This window comes from Monomorium pharaonis, chromosome 8, assembly GCF_013373865.1.
Source record: "Monomorium pharaonis isolate MP-MQ-018 chromosome 8, ASM1337386v2, whole genome shotgun sequence".
Classification (NCBI taxonomy): domain Eukaryota; kingdom Metazoa; phylum Arthropoda; class Insecta; order Hymenoptera; family Formicidae; genus Monomorium; species Monomorium pharaonis.
In genome coordinates, this window is record NC_050474.1 from 6,966,074 (window position 1) to 6,985,591 (window position 19,518).

Genomic DNA, 19,518 nt, shown 5'->3' on the forward strand with positions numbered 1-19,518 from the left:
TGTGTAAATATTAATTTAATAAAAAACATAACAAAAATTTTCATAATTTTTTTCCTTGGTTAACGCTTACTTATCATAGTAATTTATCATAGTAATTATACTATAAAATTTTCTGTGTAAATAAAGTATTTTAGATAGTCCAAGAATTTAGTATTATAGTGTTTTCTCATCGGTGCTTAAAATGGTAAAAGGCGTAAAGGCTAAAATTTGACTGTGGCCTTTAGACATTAGCTTTTCGATGTCTATCAGTATTCTTTTTCCAATAAACACGCAAACCTGAGTAAAGAAACCCTTTGTTTCGGGGGTCGTAATTAACTTCTATTATCAGATCAAAAAACTAAACCATTAAAACTGAATTACATGTTAACAAAAAAAATGTAGCAAATATAAAATTATTTTTACTAATTTATACTCATAAAACTATTTTATGTAATATTTTACTAGTAATTCCAAAATTAACGTAACTATCTCATACATTTCTTAAAACTTAAATAAGATTTAAAATTTAATTTTATAAAATTCAAAGGATTTTTTGTGATATTTATAAACCGAGAATAAAACGTCCACTTTTTTAGAAAAAATCTTATAAATAATGCAGAAACTATTTACATTAAATCTTATAAATAATGCAGAAAAGCAGAAAAAATGTTATGCGGACATTATAATTATCTTGATTAAACAGTTGCAAGGATTCATGTCACGCGTTCAGATAGTTACAAATAGTGCACCTTCGATATTATGATGGAGGGGATGGTCGTCGAACGTGACGTACACGTGACTCGTAGAACCGCATCAACGTGGGGGTTGAACAGTGTAACCCCTTTCACACGCGCGAAGTACGCGGCTGTGTGAAGTGCGGTTCCATGCAATCTTCAAGAATGCTTCCTCAAGATTGTTTGACGTGTATTTCAGTGATTTCTCACAAGTGCGACTTCCAAAGAATAATAAATATGTGATAACTTAAAATCTATCCGCAAAAATAATTATCTGACAGCAAAGCGAACGGTGGAGAACATAATGCTAAAAACGTCGAAGCGAGAGTTAATTTACTCTCGAAGATTGTTCGCGAAAGAAGCAAGAACCACGAATTTTTCCATTTTGGAAATGCGTCACTGCCGAAAAAAATTGCTCGATCTGTGATTAATAAGTATTCGTATAAACATGAACTGTTCAACGATCTCGTGATTATTTGTGTTCTCAGGTAAATTTAAATGTTTTTTTTTAGGTCTTTTGATTGATATCGAGTCAACTTTTAAATTGCGCAATAATGATAATATTAATAGTGATAGTAATGTTAAAATGAAAGGAAGTTAAATTGTAAAATAATACTGAAAATAATGCTAAATTTTAATTTTTTAATATTATTTAGATAAGAAATTTTAATAAGACAAGATCTCGTACATTATACATTTTAAAATAAAATAATTCTAAAAATTTTTTTTATTTTTTAAATAACAGATTATTATAAAATTAAGGATTGTTGATGGATTCTACATTTTAAATAATATTATATACATTAAATATTTAATGCAATATGTTATTATAACACCTTTTTCTATTTACACTTTCTTAATGTATTTATAATACCAATTTTTTAATTAAGAAACAATTTTCTTCTAATATAATTTTACGGGAGATATTCTCAGAAAACTACAGAAGGTTAATGACTTCTCTTTTATTAATTTGCAATGAATTATCGGCATTGTATATATATAAGATGAAATGTCGATGTATTCGACAAGACATCTCTCACGTGTACTGAATCTCCGCGGCGGCAAGGAGAATGCGCATCAAGCATGCATTTATTTATTATATATTTATAAACTACTAGGCGAAGGTTCACGTTGATTTTCAATCGTGTCCATGGATATCGACTCATCGAACAATGCCAACACAGGCAAAAAAAGCTTATCGATCGTTTTGTCGTGGACACTGACCGGTAAAAATATATAGCGGAGACGGTATACGCGTGAGTCAAAGCCCACTTCATCGTTATACAAACAAGACTCATTATAGATCTACGTAGGAAGTCGATACTAAATATTCCATTGAATTGTTTTATGTTCGCTACATCCCAGAATATTTATGCAATGTCAAGGCATGAGACATTGACATGGAGAATGTACCTTGCGAGTGCACTTTGTATGAAAGTAAAAGAATTCTCAATGGAAAATATTCTAAGAAAATTATATATATATGTATAAGTGTGATTACAGTTAAGTAGATCTATCATAACATGATTTAAAAGTAATTCGACAATCGCTCATGCGCGCGATTGTCGAATTACCTTTAAATATCAGTGCTTTAATAATTAAACAATACACTTAAAAAAGTTTCGAGAAAAACCGTGTAACTGTCAACTGTTGTTTTCTCAAATATAAAGACGTTTTTGTGAAATTAAAAAGAACAACGATCGATCAGCGATGATTGAACAATTTGGCCCCTTTATCTATATATGTCGAGTACTTATTCAGCAGTCACGCATTCGCAACACACTGGACACCCTTTTCATTAATTCATTAATTTTATTTTATTTTATTTTTCTTATCTTAAAATGAAAATATAATTAAAATATTGAAGGATTAGATGTACACCGAGAAAATTTTTCAACAGATTTATCAATTAAATAGTGTATTTAATTGTCAATTTTATTACCATTAAAATTCTATTAATAAATATTAATCATAAAATATCTGATAAAAAATAAACATCTCGTATTTCTCATCGAATGTATAATTTTTATTGGATATATTTGTTTGTTATTATAACATTGGATTATTCAAATATTAATAGATATTTTTCTCAGTGTAGAAAACCAAAAAAAAAGAATGATTTAAATAAAGCATTTTTTTTAAATTTATGATCTTGATTTTTAAAACTTTTATGATATGAAAAACATTATATCACGGCTGTATATTTTATTCATTCGAGGCTAGAGAAAAGAACAGATCTGATAGGCTGTAAAATATGTCATCATAAAGTTTCTGTGCCTACAGAAACGCGGATATACTGGACACTACAATATTAGTTCTGCTGTATATGAGTGCTCGATGACCCACATTTCTACATTCGCTTTAACAATCGCATGTTATATTGACATATATACAAAGTTATATTATTATTACTATTTTTATATATAGATCCAAAAATAATATAAGATAAATATAATGTTACAAATGCAAATAAAATTATATTACTGCAAAGTAGTGTAAAAATTTAATGTAAAAATTTCGCTGTAATTATACAAATTAGAATAAAATAACTTTTATTAATTTAGTTTTTAATTAAATAATTAAAGCTTATATTTAAATAACTTTTATTTTTATAATTTCAAAATAAATATAAATTTTTATGAGTATAAACATTTTTATTAACGCTATATTTATCATAGTTATAGTTCAATATAAAATGATATTAAAGTTTAAATAAATTATAGTAGATTATCACTTGATATATAATTTTGACAATATTATTAAGAATTTAAAATTGATTTTATTTATTACATGATTATATATGACAAAATTATACTTTATAATGAGAATCGAAAACACGACGTGAAACACTTAATATGCTGTTTTGAGACGACAATGAATACTCACGACCCCGTTTCATGATCATAAAATCGATATCTACCATCGTATCAAAACTCGCCATCTTTTCGCTATTAATGTCGATTAGATATGGATTACAGCAATACAGTTTTGCCGATTTGCTATTACTTACTATATATTTAATGTAGGTCTTGCAAATTACAGGTTCGATGTCCTCTCGTTCTAAATGTCTTGTACCTTATGCGTAACGCTTTAAATAGCATAAGGGAGGTCTATGCCAAACCGTTCCTTCTTTCAGAATGCCCTTCGTAGGAGCATGGTTTAAAGCATGGATTTATTTGGGGCTCGTTTGCGGTTGGGGCAAAAGTGCACGACCACGTTTCGACACATCCACGGATATGGGATTGGTATTGGTTCCAGCCGATGCCGAAGTTGATTCAGTGATCTTTCGATTACGCGCCACCGATCAGGATGCGGACTTTCCTCTTGTATTTGAGATAACCGGTAATTAAAGAGAATGAAAAAGAAAGACTAGTACAAATATCGTTATTAAATTACAACCTACACTGAAAGAAAAAAAATTGCAATTATAATAATTTAATTTTGCTATAATTCATAGTCATTTTCGGTACTACATATTTACAATTTAGTTGTTTAAATTATGCAAATTGTAGTCATTGATTATTATTATTACATAAATAGTAAACAAAGGTTTAAAATTAGTTATATTTACTATAATTGTGATTGCACTTACTATTTTAAAAAGTAAAAATTCATTTTACTTTAACATTTATCTTTCTCTGTGTCTTAATATTTTACTATATTAATATTTAAAATTATCATAATTTATAATAGAATATTTTTAATAAAGTAAACAAGTAATTAATAGAATTATAAAATTATTATTAGTAACATTATAGTAAAGTAATAACTATAAAAATGGAGCTCCTAATTATTTTATGAATCGTAGTCACACAAACACACCAAATGTTTTCTCTCAGTATATTTAATCGGGAATTAGAATAATAATATTCAATATTTCGTTCGTAGCAACAATTACACCCGTCGTAAGAATCGACAACTTGCCGTGCACCTTGTACAACAAAGTCTGCCAGGCTAATGTAATTTTAACGAAACGCCTTATGCCAGGACGCCTTCATGATTTCGCTGTCAGGGTTCGGGATACTAAGGGTGACTCAAATTCGATGCAGGCTACCATATCCGCAACGAACGCCACGACCTCGCGTGATAAAATATTCCCTCACATTCCTTCTCTGATAATGGTACCTGAGGTATGTAATTATTAACGGCTCTTTAACGACGTTAATTAATGCGCGTCGTAATTACTTCTGCCTTATAATGCTCTACAAAACTTCTTCTTCACGTGGTCACTCATTGTCGGTGTAACATATCATTATGATATAGCAAATGATGACAAAAGCTATTATTATGCAACATAAAAAATTAATGCAAAATGCACATTAACAGGATACTAAACCAGGAAAGGAATTAGATTACCTTCTCGTACGAGCGAACTCCTGGAGCGGCAAACCAGTTTACATCGAATTATGGGTACATATTTAATAATTACTTTGTATTTTCGTAATATCGGCAAGACGTAACGTGACAGGTGACTTTTTTTTTAGCAACCAAAAGAACTGTTCACTATTCGGCAACGACAAACGCCTACGCAAACGCGCGGGGTCATTATGCTAATTGGCGAGCTGGACTTCGAGACGCAATCGATGTACACTCTCACCATTTACGCGACGGTACGTCTAATTATCCTTACCAATAAGCATAAAATACGCATGTAAGTGCGCATGTCACTGATATGTTTCCAAGTAGGATCCTTACACGGAACCCGGGAAAGATACCAGGAATATCGCAGGACTAAATATCGTTGTTATCGTGCAAGACGTGCAGGACGTACCGCCAATTTTCACCCTAGCACCTCCTTTAACCAGACTTAACAATTCTGTGCAAATCGTAAGTTACTATTCGTGACATTAATTCAATTTGTTTTATTTGCTCTTAATTGTTTGCATAAAAATAGAATTGAGTGGTAACCAGTTAAAAAGTTAACTGTTGATAATTTTTAACTTAATTTATATTTAATTTCTAATTTTAACTAATTATTTTTAGAACACCACTTTAAAAACTTTAACTTATTAAGTTTTCTCTAAAGTTAAAATGTATTTATATAAAAAATATTTTATTTCCATATAATTCTTTGTTATCTTGTGTAATCTTAATACACTTTGTGTATTTACAAATATGATATTAAATTGTTTGATGATCAAAATTGTAATTTTTTGTTTTTTAGAGTAAGATAATTTTAAAAAAATTACGTCATTCTAAATAATGCTTTTCAAAATTAACTTCTATAATTTAATTTAAACTTAATTTAGTCTCAATCTTTTGTTAGTTAATTGAGTTTCTCAAACATTTCAACGTAACTTTAACTAAATTAATTTTATAAATTATTAACTTTAATTTTAAAAAATTTTAACTTAACCCTAAAAAAAAATATACTTTAAAGACTCTATGTTTTGTATCTTACATGAACATTATCAAACAATGATTTTTCTCGAATCTTTATAGCGATTTGATAAATTATGGTAACTTTACTATTTATATCTTTTATGTCATCTTTAGGGAGACGTGATATTACGTGTTCACGCGGAAGATGGAGATAAGGGGGTGCCGCGTGAAATCACGTACGGTCTGGTGTCCGAAGGCAACCCCTTCATACCTTTTTTTAACATTTCGGAAACCACAGGTAAGAGACTATTGAATTTTCAATATCTCGTGCACAAAGTACGACCGACAGCCAAGAGAATCGGGAGAAAGTAATTTCGTCACCGGTTGTGCTACATTTCATCCGTGGATTGCGTGCGATCCAATTATGCTACGCGAGTTGAGCGCGCCTAAGGGTTAAGGGACTTCTCCTATCGCTTGTAAATGGGAACTACAATTGTAATGTAATTAATTTACCTAGAGAGTTGAGTCATCGCAAATTCTCCGATCTATCGCACGTCACGCGTCGTTTCCACCTGACAATCTCGATGACGGTAAAAAGCAACGGCGTTGATTCATATTCCCCTTTGGTATATAAAGCTGACCTCATTCTGTGAAAAGCGCCGGACAATGATTAAGCAGGGAAATTTGTTCGCTTACCGTTCCGGCGATGTCGATCTTTCCATTTCTTGATGGCGAAGCAATTTGTTCCACTTTCCGCGAGAACGTAAGGTTCGCGGAAGAAATGGCGCATGTTCTTAAATTCACTGACTCATATACGCCATTCTGTATTTTTTTTATTCAATTCCCAATTTAAGTTTACATCAAAATCACGGGACAAGAAATACAAAATCTGATGCTGGTAGACAGTTCACTGATTCAAAATGTACTTTAATTTGATAAATAATAAAAATATTAAGAATCTGTAGATTAACGGAATAATTTTAACAATTGGACAAAATTTAATCAACGATAGAAATCGATTTCCTGAAATTAGGGCTATTCCCCCCTTTTTTTTTTGAAGTTGAACAACTTTACGCACGAATGAGAAATTGTGCTAGCAAAGCTCTCGTTATCTATCATCTATCGCGTTCTCGGAATATCAGATTTTTCGCGGAATACCTAAATAAAAGTCAGGCAAGAGGTACGAAAAATTGGCGAGGAGTAAACAGAAGGAGCCGAAGGTGGTCGGTCGGAATAAGTCTGGACAGTCTAACCGGCCTAAGTATCGATCGTTCTCAGGGGTCACTCTCATGCTTTTCAACCTAACGATGCTTATCATTCCGTGGCAAGGAGCATGCGATACGTACTACGACTCCTTGCGTGTGCGGGTTTCCACCTACATCCCAGCGATGTTGTACACATTCGTCTGTCGCCGCGAACGATTTCTTAAGTCGATTCCGCGGATATATTATGCAAAATTATTGCCGGTCGGCGTGCGTGCGCGGGATACGGAGGGGTAACGAGGATAAGGGAATTCGCGGCCATTATCTTCGCGAATGTTTTATTCATATTAAAAATAGCCGGTGTGGCATCGCGCCACAGCGATTCCTCATTAAATAACGAATCGTTCTAACACTCGCAGAACTCGCGCCCGTGCGGAAAATGACGGGACTGTACGCGTTACACGATGCGAGACACGCGGGATATATGCGTTAAGTCAACTAATTTTCGGGGAGAGATGGAAAATGATCGTGGCGGTTATGCCAGACGATATAATTTGCGATATCGAGTCGTGCAACCCCGCAATCACCTTTTGACAAATATTTTTTAATTATTTATGCGTTAAAGGAGTGATTATTAAAAAAAAAAAAAATTGAATGGGGGAAAGATTAACGCAGACGTTATAGTGATTTGCAATATTTAGGTGAGATTGTTCTCGCGAAGCCTTTAGAGGAACTCACGCAGATTACTCATGTTGGCGCACCAGTCGTGCTCACTGTGGTTGCTGAGGAAATACGAAGATCAAGGGACGAGCCGCCGGCTCAGGCAACGGTGGTCGACGTCGGTTTCCTGCTTGGGGAACCGGGCAACAGTCCGCCATATTTTGAGAATGATAAGTTGGTACCCGATGATAGTTAGTAACCGGCACGTAAGAGTGCAGGGAAATGTCTTTTCGTGAGGATTTAATTTCCTTACACGGTTTTATTGTCCTCACGTACTTTAGGATTTTGTTATTGAAATCATTTTCTTTAAATTTTCCAATAGCCCGCGTAATAGCAATCTTGACGATATTGTTGTCCCATCACACGCGGTACTTATTTATATTTAATATATTTGTAGCTACGTTGCATCGATACCAGAAAATTTAGAGCCAGGTTCCGTGATAACGTTCCCCGAGCAATATTCGACTAGAGTGCGCGATGAGGATATCGGTAAGGCTGGTGTCTTTGCGTTGAAGCTGCAAAATAACAACGGTACCTTCGAAATAAATCCAACTGTCGCCGAAAGAACGGCGGATTTTGTTCTCATGGTACGAGATAACGCACTAATCGATTACGAGATGTACAAAAGTTTATCTTTTAAGGTATGCAATTCTTAACGAATACAAAAACAGTAGGAAATAATTCAATTTATATTGTGCTTTCGTATTTTTGTTATATAAAAACAATTATAAAACAATTAATTTTATTAATAAGCTATTAGTAAACAGACATGTTTCAAATAAAATAATTTTAGTTTTCAAATGAATTATCTTAATCAATATGCACATTTATGTTATGATATAGATAATTGCTCAAGAAGTTGGGCCAGCGACAAATTTGTCAGCATCAGCAAACGTTATAATACACATACAAGATGTTAACGATAACCCACCAGTCTTTGACGAAGAGTCTTACGAAGTTACATTATCCGAAAATGTCACCGCCGGAACACGAGTGATTCAAGTAACATTTGTTTTAAATAAATTTAATCAGAACAAATTGAGCGTATGTCCTCTATCAAATTTGCTATATTTTTTAATTTAACTATATTTAAATATAGTTATTTAAGAACTTAACGTTGTATTGACTAAAGAGGAAAAAAAAAAGATGGCAATTTTAATAAACAGGTGCATGCAACCGATAAGGATACCGGGCTTTTCGGCAGTATTCGGTACACAGGCATAACGGGGCAAGGAAGCGACGCTTTCGCAATAGACCCCGATACGGGATTAATTACGGTCGCGATAGGATCGTCTTTGGACCGTGAAATGGCAGCGCAGCTGCAATTAACTGTAAATGCGCGCGACGAAAACGGCAAGGGTAACACGGGCACGGTACCGTTGATAGTGAATCTGCTGGACGTAAATGACAACGCGCCGATTTTCGAAAAAGATGTCTACGAGTTTACATTGAATTCCGATTTGACGAATTTTTCAACGCCTGCTATTATAAAGGTAGATCTTCGTATCTTTTACGTTCTTATCGTTTGACTCCCATTCGAGAAAATTTTGAATAAATATATTTTTATAAAACATTTTTATGAGACATTTTTATTCGCACACACAGGCCACTGACGCCGACGCCGAACCGCCGAACAACGAGGTCCGTTACGAACTGATTCACGGAAATTATGAGAATAAATTTTATTTGAATGAGATCACCGGCGAACTGACATTGCGATCGCCTATTACGAAATTCAGGCGGAAAAAACAAAGCATCTACGACAATTTTTCGAAGAAGCTATACAAAGGAACGCATGGCCATCAATCAGAACACGTAATACGAGAGGCTGTCGGAGGGACAACGGTTTTCCCGGACGTGGCGAATTCAACGGGAAATGCTACAAACGAGACCGAATTGAAAAGTCAGGTCGGCGAGATAAAAAAGCATCGAAGAAAACGAGAGGAACCCGATATTTTGTACACTTTAACTGCCAGGGCGTATGATCTTGGTAAATGTTTATTCAGTCTCTTGGCGAGCGAATTGAAGAATCGAAAGTTTCGTAGAAATTTTGTACGATTGAAAGAAGATATACCCTTTACTTAATCTCCTTTCTTCATTGACACAATGTTCTAGGTGTACCTCATCTCTCGAGTGAGACCGAGATCTTCGTCGTCAGGAGCACTGCCATGGAAGCTCGCATAATGATGTTCGTCGTACAGGGAGAACGTCCAAACTTAACAAAAACCGCGGAGACGTTAGCCACTATCACCGGCGGACGAATTACCGTGCTGGATACACGTCCTTACGTGTCGGACAATAAAACTAGAGCAGCGGGCAGTGCTGTCCCAGCGGAAGGAAAGAGGTTGAGAAAAATTTATAAAACTTATCAGTTACCCGAAAAAAAATGTTTCATATAAAAACATATATAAATATATATAAAATATGTCTATATATGTTTATGTTAGTCTCCTTCCTTTTATAAAATTTCTGTTTGGTATAAAAAAATAATAGTCATACTGAAAAGACAGAAACTAATTTAAAATATAAGTTTCGCATTGCTTCTTTTAAAAAAGCTACGCATGAAAAATTGTCCATATATAATCATATATGTGATTATATTTTTGGACAATTTTTCATACTTAGCTTTATTAAAAGAAGCAACGCAAAAATTATTTTTTTAATCAGTTCCTAATATCTTTTCAGTATAACTATTATTTTTTTATATCAAACAGAAATTTTACAAAAGAAAGGAGACTAATATTTTTTATATATTTATATGTTTTTATATGAAACATTTTTTCCCCGAGTTTATATTTCAAGAAGAACAAATTCTAATTTAAAAAAAAGAAAACATTTAAAATTACTTATGAATTAATTTCTTAATGGGCTATAAAAGTTTGAAAAACCTTTAAATTGGGTCTTTCGACTGTTAATTGCTCATTGAATCTTTCATTCACATTTCTCTTTCGTTGGTAGAACAATCGTGGTGGCTCGCGTCGAACAAACTGAAATTGGTACCCCTCTAGTGGACGTGGAAAAAATTCGTAACACATTAGCCGCGAACGGCGTGGGCATCATTGGCGGCGCGGGCAACGGGTCTATGACGTACTACGAAACTACCCCGAAACCTCCAATCGATGGAGTAATTCCCAATGGGGGAAATAACGCGGGGACCTATGTAAACAAAACAATCAGCAGCGTTCACGAGGAAGTAGTGAGTAGACGTTAATTGCCCGCACTCGTTAACTCCATCGCGTGACCCATCGGTTTTTATTCCAGATTATATTACCTGACGTATCATATATTTCGAAATTTTAATTACTTATTATATCCTTGTTAAATACTTTTTTATATTTACACTTATTTAAATTATTTCCATCGTTAACTTCATTATTAATTTATTTATTTTGTAGACAATTTACGATATTACATATTGGAGCAATAAATTCTTTATTGTAACGAAGAAAAAATTAGAGAAATAATTGGATAATAAACGAAACATGAATATTTATTTTTTAGTCCCAACAAAATTAAATTATATTATTTATTTCAAGATTCAGATTATCTCACATTAAAAAAATTTTGCTAAATAATATCTTTATAAATCATATTTCTTCTATCTCAGTTGGCAATCTTCTATTTTAGAGGAATGAGAAATCAGAGTTCTTTTTCAGACTGTGTACAAAGCGGAGAATAAGCTGCTCTTTTGGTTACTGATTATTCTGGGCCTGCTAATGCTAATAGCCATTGCGGCGCTCATCATTTGCTGTATCTGCCCAGGCTGTCCATTTTATATGGCACCTAGAAAGCGCAGAGTTTACTCGTCGGAAACGCTTATTGCTCGATCGGATGGTCGACCTAAACGGCACATTCATCGAAAACCATTGGTTGCAGCTGAAAGTAATTATCTTTTGTTAAATACTTCGTTTTCAAACGTTTTCATAAACATGAATTTTCTTAAAACAATTCTTCTGTATTATAGTCATTTAATTTTGCGTATTTCATAATTATAAAAAAAAAATCATTTACTTATATAAAAATTTGTTTACACACGAGATTTATTAACAAAAGCGATGTATCAAGTAATTACATCAAACGGAAGAAAACAAGCTTGGAGTGCGGATGCGACTCGGAGGAACTGGCAATTTAATCGCCGAAACACAAAGAACGGTGGCCTAGCGTCGCTTCCTGGTGACGTTGTGTACATTTCGGAGCGTCCCCCAATCGATCAAGCGAATATGGAGTCGTTGAGGCTACGTGACGGGCCGGCCTATGATCCTTCGAGAAGGAGAAGGCTCGAAGAGCAAGAGAGAATGTACGTGGAAGACGTCGAGGAGAGAAAGGCTAGGGATTACGATGGCGCGGATGCAGATTCCATGCAACCACACGAAATGGATCGTGGATCGGACATTCAGCGTCAAGTTTACAGACAAAGGTGGATAGAACGCTAGCCATGATAAAGAAATTCTTTGTAGTAATTTAGATAATTGTTAATAATTTATGAAACTAACAAAAAAGGATCAAGTGTCTTTTTACGATTTTATTAAATTTTAGACAGGTACATGAAAATATACACAAAAATAATAAATATTTTATAAGTGGTTTCTCACACGTTAAGAAAGTGAAAAAAATTGCTTATTCTTTTTTTTCGAAAGCAAATATCGTTAAATTTATAAAAGACTAAAAAGATTTTTGAGATAAAAGTTGAATAGTCGTAATTAAAGTTTGTTCTAATCGAAAAGGAACACTTGCTGTATTTTCTTTATAAGATAGAGAAATAATACGAAATCTTTAAAAAGTCTTAATAAATTTTTAAGATAATCTTTTTTTAACACTACGATAAATCTTACTTAATTAGAGGAAAAAATTAATTACATATTATCCTGTATTACAGATACGCCGATTCTGAGTTAAACAATGATAGAGAGACAGCGATAAGAGAGCAGCATTTTTATCGTGAGGGTAATGCAGAGGTGCTGCAATTAGTGACGCGCGGACAAATGGAGGATAGGGGTCAACAACGTCATTATCCCACTTTCGTAGTGGACGGCAAGGACGTGCTTCTGCAGCGATTTATGCAGGACCAGAAAGCGCGTTACGAACTGCCGACGCAGGAAGCCGAGGTGGTGCGCACCATCGACTCTCATCAACGCTCGAGGAACTTGTATCAGCACAAACAGGAGATTCTCCTGTTGCCGGAGGAGCTGGACGTTAGACGCCGACGCGCGGAGGAATTGGAGTCCACCGCGCCGAAAATGGATGATGAATACGCGGCGCAAGACATGGACGTGGAGTCGCAGATGCGGGACGTCCGTCGCCAAGAGGTCTCAACAAGCGTGGCCGGTATATCGTCCAAGGATCGGCCGTCAATTGTTAAAGACCAGACGCAATCCGCGGCGGTGCAGTCGATTACGTTTCACGATCTGGAACTGGCGAGGCAGAATGCTCTACTGACGCGGCTACTGTTGGAGAGAGAGTCTAGGCATGCCGGTGCCGTAGTCATAGACGCCGCGAGTTACTTGGAGACCCAGAGTCTACCCGGGCAAGTGGCAATTGCGACGCAGACCGACAGAGTCGCTGCGACGCAAACGGAACGACACGTCCGCAGCAGAAGTGACAACGACGAGTCCGACGAGGATACCCGAAACCGAAAGAGGATGAAGAAACGCCACGGCGAGAGCGACTTGAGAACGCGGACCTTATGGATGAAAACGCCTATCGAGGAGGAGGAAGGCCCGTACGTCAGCAAACGGCTAAGTACCCTGAAGAGGAAAGTGCAGGAAGGGAAGGAGGGACGAAAAGTACCTTTAGAGCCTGAAGTGCTGCGAGAAATTTCAGATTCTCTGGACCGGAATGGGACTATTTATCGCGAGAAGGAAAGAAAGTCGATGAAAACTTGCCAACAGTATACCGAAGAGAGCAGCATCGGATATAAAGTACTGGGCGAGGAGAAAAACGGTTCCTCTTCATCGATGGAAATGGGTAAGCAACGTGAGAAATTCTCCGATGAGAAAAAAATGGAAAGCTTGTCATCTCCGGAAATAAGTGTTGACAACGGAAAATATATTTGCGAAACGTCGGAGAAGAAAAGTTCAAGGAAAGAGAGTAGAATAAAGAGGCACAAGAAGGTGGAGTCCGTGATAAAACCTAGCTTTCGAGTTTTAGAGCGAGAGATCACGATGCTGACGAAGAAACTGAGCAGACTCACCGATAGAAAAGGACAGCAGACCACCGAGTCTGAAAGTACAAGTCAAGAAAAATCGAAAACATCGAAGGACTCCAAGAAAGATTCGGATCAGAATACATCGAAGAAGGTAGAGGACTTGAGGAAGCGCAAACGGTTCGAGACCTCTCCGAGTATATCGAAAGAGACAAAGAGGGAAAAGTTCAAGTATCAGCAACCTCAGATTATGAGTCCCGGCAGTTCCGAGTACGAGGACGCATTTGAAAAAGCGGACAAGTCAAAACTGGCTTCTCGTCAAGAACCTACGAAACCCACGCAGACAAGTGGCCATGCAAAAGTGAAAAGGCAAACGCAGATTGAGTGTAAGGAGTGCAAGAAGCAACCCGTACAGCAGGGTCGAGAATTCGAAAAGTGTAGACTTGCGAGTAAAGAAAAGGACAAACCGAAGGTTGAGAAAATTGCCAAGGTAATGTCACGTAAGCAAAAGTTAGCAATGATCGGTCGAAAAGGGCATGTTCATGCCTCGGAGGAACCGAGCACGAGTACAAGTTCCGATCGTACCAATGGCAAAGGTGACTCATTCTTTGGTCGACATTTCGACAAGAAGAGCACAGAGTCTTCGGAAATCCCATCAAATCACGCATATCAACGAAAATCAAAACGGAAACTGGATTACGTGAGTGAGAAATTCTCTGATGATTTTGTGACAGAGTCACAGAGAAGAGATCAGCAGAGCGCACTTTATTCAACGACTGGCGGAGACACGGATAAAAAAGATAATGCGAATAAGAAAGAAGATATACAACAATTTTCTGACGACTTTACAATGGAATCACAGATAAAAGAACTGGAACGTCAAGTGCAAGCTGCCGTTGAGAAAAAAATTTTTCGTAGGCAAGATGCGTACCATGATATTGATAAGGAACATATAAGTCCGAAGGAAACTATTGTAACCGAAAGTGAACAAGATCTATCTCATGACTTTGGCGAGGAGCATTTGACGCTGAAAAAAGCTGCTGAGGGTGTGACAATTCTTCAAGAAGTGATCAAAGATCTGAAAGATGCGCCACTCAAAGAGAAAACAATCGCAAGCAAGGAGCAATTTGAATCATTTGAAGCCCATAATAAAGAGTTGGATGATAGCGAGAAAGCAATGCCTCCAGATTCTCTTGCTCTAAAATTAGAAGAACATCAGACAGAGGAACTGCCATCTTACAATGACAAGAGCGCTATCGAAAGAAGGATAGCTTATATATCCGGAAAGCATGAAAAAGGAACAGAAGAATCTTTCTATGAGACCGAAAAGGAAAAATTAAAAATTACACCAGAAGAGGAACATGACTTCCAGAGTTTAAGAGAAATTGCTAGCCAAGATGCAAATGCATTGGAAAAACATATAGAAAGTTTAAAAGAAACAACGCCACATGCAGAAAAAGAACATAAGGAAAATGGATTAGATAGTGATATTATTTCATTGCCACCGGAAATAGAAAAAGATTCAAGAGACGTTAAAGATGTTACACAGTCATTAGATAAAACAGTAGAATCATATAAAACTGAAAGCGATCAGAGAGAAGAATTAAGTCCTGAATCAAAGGAACATATTAAAGAAGAAGTTCCTTCGACAAAAGACGCAACAGATATCGAACAAAAGATAATAAAAGAATTAGTGCAGAGAGAAAATGAAGAGGATTCACGAGAAATTAAAAGTGACATAGAGGCATTAAAAGATCACGTGACTCGGGAATCTGATACAGAAAAAGAGGAAGAATCAACAACTCAAGCGTCCGAAGAACCGTTTGATGCCAGTCAATCTTTTACAAATGATTTCGATGGTACTCAAAAAGCGTTTGCAATCGATGATGATACATTACGGTACATTGATGAAACTAGTGATGAGGCATCAAAATCAGATCACGATTTGATTCAATCTGAGCTTACCGAATTGGATATCGTACAGAAAATTACTGATAAAGACAAACCGGAGCATCTAAGTGAGGATCTCACTGCAGAAATAGAAACTGAAAGCCATGAAACAAAGAAAGAATCATACATATCCCCTCGAAAAATATCTGATCTTCATGAAGAGAAACAGGAAAAAATTGATGAAGATAAGTCTCTCACTACTATTTCCAAAGAAGAAGATACTAAGGAACAATTACAAGTTGAACATTCAGAGAAGAAAGAAGAACAACTTTTCGAGGAACATAAAGAAAGAACAGAAGAAATATCTGCATCAAAGGAAAAATCTGATGAAGAAATAAAAGAAGCACTTGACAAGGAAACGGAACTTTCTACCGAGCAATTGCCAAAAGATTCGAATCTACAAAAGCCAACTGTCAGTGAGCCAGACAAAATTGACAGTTTTGTGATAATCTCTGAGAGCGCAGCAGTCGCAGAGCCACGAGACGAAGGAGAGCAGCGAGTAGACGTAAGCGTTCCAATTTCTAGCAGTTTTATTGATGATACACTCGATGTTTCGGAGGAGAGCGACTCATCCAGTGATGTTTCCAGGAAAACAACGCTGAGCACCAGACCGTATGATACTCCGCGCCATCGGCAAAAATGGCAGCAGCAAGAAAGTATTGAAATAGCGGGAATGTCTGGTGTAAAAACTTTCCAAGATGACGAAGACCCGAGGACGAAAGCCGAACTAGAAGAGGATACAGACAGTAACTTATCATTTGACGAGACTGAAAAGACAGAAGGTTCGATCACAACTGAAACAACGAATGAATCAAAGGAAGATATGGAAATTGCTGCCATATCTGAACAGATTTCATCTGACGGTGAAAAAGTTTTGTTCGTATCTGACGTAGAAGAAAGAAAAGATATAACAGACGGAGATTTCGAATCGAAAGCCGAAATTGAAGTAGAAACTGAAATAAAATCAGAAATAGAAACTTTATTGACGGCAATTCCATTAGTTCCGCTGACTTTAAGTATTGTAGAACTGAATAACAAAGAAAGTATTAATGGTGAAATTCTGGTAACCGAGAAAGGTGCAGAATCTAAAAGCGAAATTTCTACACCTCGTACAAAGATCGAAAAAGTTTCCAAATCTGTCAAAGAAGATGATAAAAGTGAAACTGGATTGCCTTTAAGTAAATCTGAGCGAGTGGTAAAAGAAAGTAAAACAAAAAGTGAAGACGTTAAAAGAGATAAAACGAGAACTGAAGACATTGAGATAGATAAAGTAAAAAGTAAGAAGAGCGACGTGTCATTAACTCCGGAGAAATATATCGCGAAAAATATATCCTCCGAACGTTTGGTAAAGAAAAAAAAGAAACCCGAAGAAAAAGGTCCGCCGAGTTATTCTCAGCGTCGATCCCGCAAGTTAACCGACGGCGACTCGGAGAAAAAACCAACGAGAGACAGCGAATCGCGGAAACGATCGCCACGAAGAGAAGAAGAGCCTCAGCGAAGACAATTAATGCCTAAATCAAAGCTTAAAACGGACAAGAAATCAACGATTTCTCCGAAAACTGGCGAGATCGATATTAGCAAAACGCAATCGAAATACATGGCTTGGTACAATAAGAAACGCGAGGAGATGGAGAAGAAGAGATTGGAGAAAAGAGCGGACGATGAGGCGCAGCTACCACGTTGGGTGAGTAGGGGCTTGAGGCAAACGACAAAGCAAAGAGATAGGCTAGTTGTGGAGCGCAAGACTTCGGAGATGACGCCGCGTACCAGACGCAAGGTCAAACCTCTGGTGAACGTCGAATCCGAGCAGCTGAAGGCTATCGTACGTCAAGGGCGGCAAATGAGAAGGGCCGAGGGTATTCTCAAAGAAGACCCGTCGATTGAAATATATGCCAGAACACCGCCGCCTTCCACCGCAGATACGCAGCACCGTTTGGTACAACATTCGGAATACAAATACGAAAGAATACCGCCGCCATTTTATCTTCATCCACCCCCGGCGCCGCATCCGTCGCCGCAGTTATCGCCGGAGAGAGCCCTCCTCGAAATCCAACCGTGCGGGTCGTACGAGCAGTCCGAGGAGGACCTGCACTCGGAAAGTGCAGCGTCGTTCCAAAGCGGTGGCCGTCTACGCCATCAACAGCTTCTCGAGAAGAAAAGCGTCTTTGATATAGCGTATAGCGAAGCTGCCCCGTCGCAGCTTCGCTCTGACAGCGCAACTCCGCCATCCTAATTCATAAATATTGATAATCTCCATATTATGTTTCTATTAATAATATATATATTACAGTATTATAAACGTAATTACTTTTATATTTGGCAAATATTGTATAACATTTCTTTAAAGTATTTTCAATTGTGTAATTATCTTTATACATCTTTTAACGTGAGAGATAACAATTTTATATATACGTATATACAATTAAAATAGAAAAATTAAATATCCTGTACATATATTTCATAGTGTTCTCTTATCGACCAGTATTAATTATTACATAGTATTAATTTTTTTAACTACTCTCGTTTCCTTTACTGCCGATAAAATATTATAAAGATTTATCTTTAAGAAACTATAGTAAAATAATCAAAATTTTATATTAAATTTTATTAGTATGTGTATACTAAAATGTTTATATATATTAATACTTGTAAATATATATACGTATCAAAATATACATTACGCGTAATAAATTTCATGATCCTTTTATTAATTTCATTTTCTATTTCTTTGTTATTTACATTATTAAACAAAATTCGTATTACTGAAAACACTATTATATACATATATATAATGGTTATTATATAATGTACATCAAATAAGTTGACAAATATAATTTGATTAAATACATTCACTACTCTCTTAAATTAATGTTTCTCTAAAATAACTTGCACAACATTTGTAAAAATATAATAAATTTATTTACTAAAATTTACAAAAAAGATAAAATTTATTTCTGAAATTATTTTAATAATTTAAATCTGTAATTATAATAAACAAATAACAACATATTTGATTCTTTAATATTTTTGCTGATATCAATTCCATGTTTTACATATAATATACATCGTTTATTTATATCTGATTTGATTAATCATTTTCATTAGTCTATTATTTTAAGATTAAAATAAAACGTTTTAATACTTACATCAGTATAATCCGCACTGATAGAGATAGAACGTTGTTCTGTAAAATATAAATATATATACAAGTTATATTAGAGAGTGCCTAAATAATTATTAATTTTTTAAATAAATATTTAACAAAATTAATATTTTTAAAAAACTTATTAAAAAAGCGTGCCTAATTTATAAATTGACTTTTTAAATTTAAAAACTGCCTCGCGTATATATGTAAAGTCTGTGTAAAAGTTACATTATTTAATCGGAATTTGTTATACGTATATATCTTTACATCCGTGAATAACGTAACAATAATCATATGCACATAGCGAAGTTAGCTTCTGGCATT

The 19,518-nt window shown here is 35.5% G+C and overlaps 1 protein-coding gene across 1 annotated transcript; it reads left to right on the plus strand.

Annotated features, from left to right (window-relative positions):
* The first annotated feature begins 671 nt into the window (after positions 1 to 671).
* On the plus strand, positions 672 to 18,441 carry LOC105836522 (cadherin-86C). The gene is made up of 17 exons (XM_028190087.2): positions 672 to 1,201; positions 3,850 to 4,055; positions 4,602 to 4,843; positions 5,040 to 5,123; positions 5,198 to 5,323; positions 5,400 to 5,540; positions 6,210 to 6,333; positions 7,939 to 8,131; positions 8,355 to 8,598; positions 8,801 to 8,959; positions 9,124 to 9,450; positions 9,563 to 9,947; positions 10,073 to 10,301; positions 10,916 to 11,153; positions 11,614 to 11,839; positions 12,023 to 12,374; positions 12,834 to 18,441. The coding sequence occupies exons 2-17, from the start codon at positions 3,851 to 3,853 to the stop codon at positions 18,280 to 18,282; spliced, it is 8,724 nt and encodes a 2,907-aa protein (XP_028045888.2). The 5' UTR covers positions 672 to 1,201; position 3,850; the 3' UTR covers positions 18,283 to 18,441.
* Positions 18,442 to 19,518: the final 1,077 nt, after the last annotated feature.

What these genes read in the sequence shown, in the direction of transcription:
- LOC105836522 (XM_028190087.2), top strand. Translation starts at nt 3,851, where the DNA reads ATGCCCTTCGTAGGAGCATGGTTTAAAGCATGGATTTATTTGGGGCTC. An exon ending in CCGGAACACGAGTGATTCAA is followed by an intron (nt 8,960 to 9,123) that starts GTAACATTTGTT and finishes TTTAATAAACAG; the next exon opens with GTGCATGCAACCGATAAGGA. An exon ending in GTCCCAGCGGAAGGAAAGAG is followed by an intron (nt 10,302 to 10,915) that starts GTTGAGAAAAAT and finishes TTTCGTTGGTAG; the next exon opens with AACAATCGTGGTGGCTCGCG.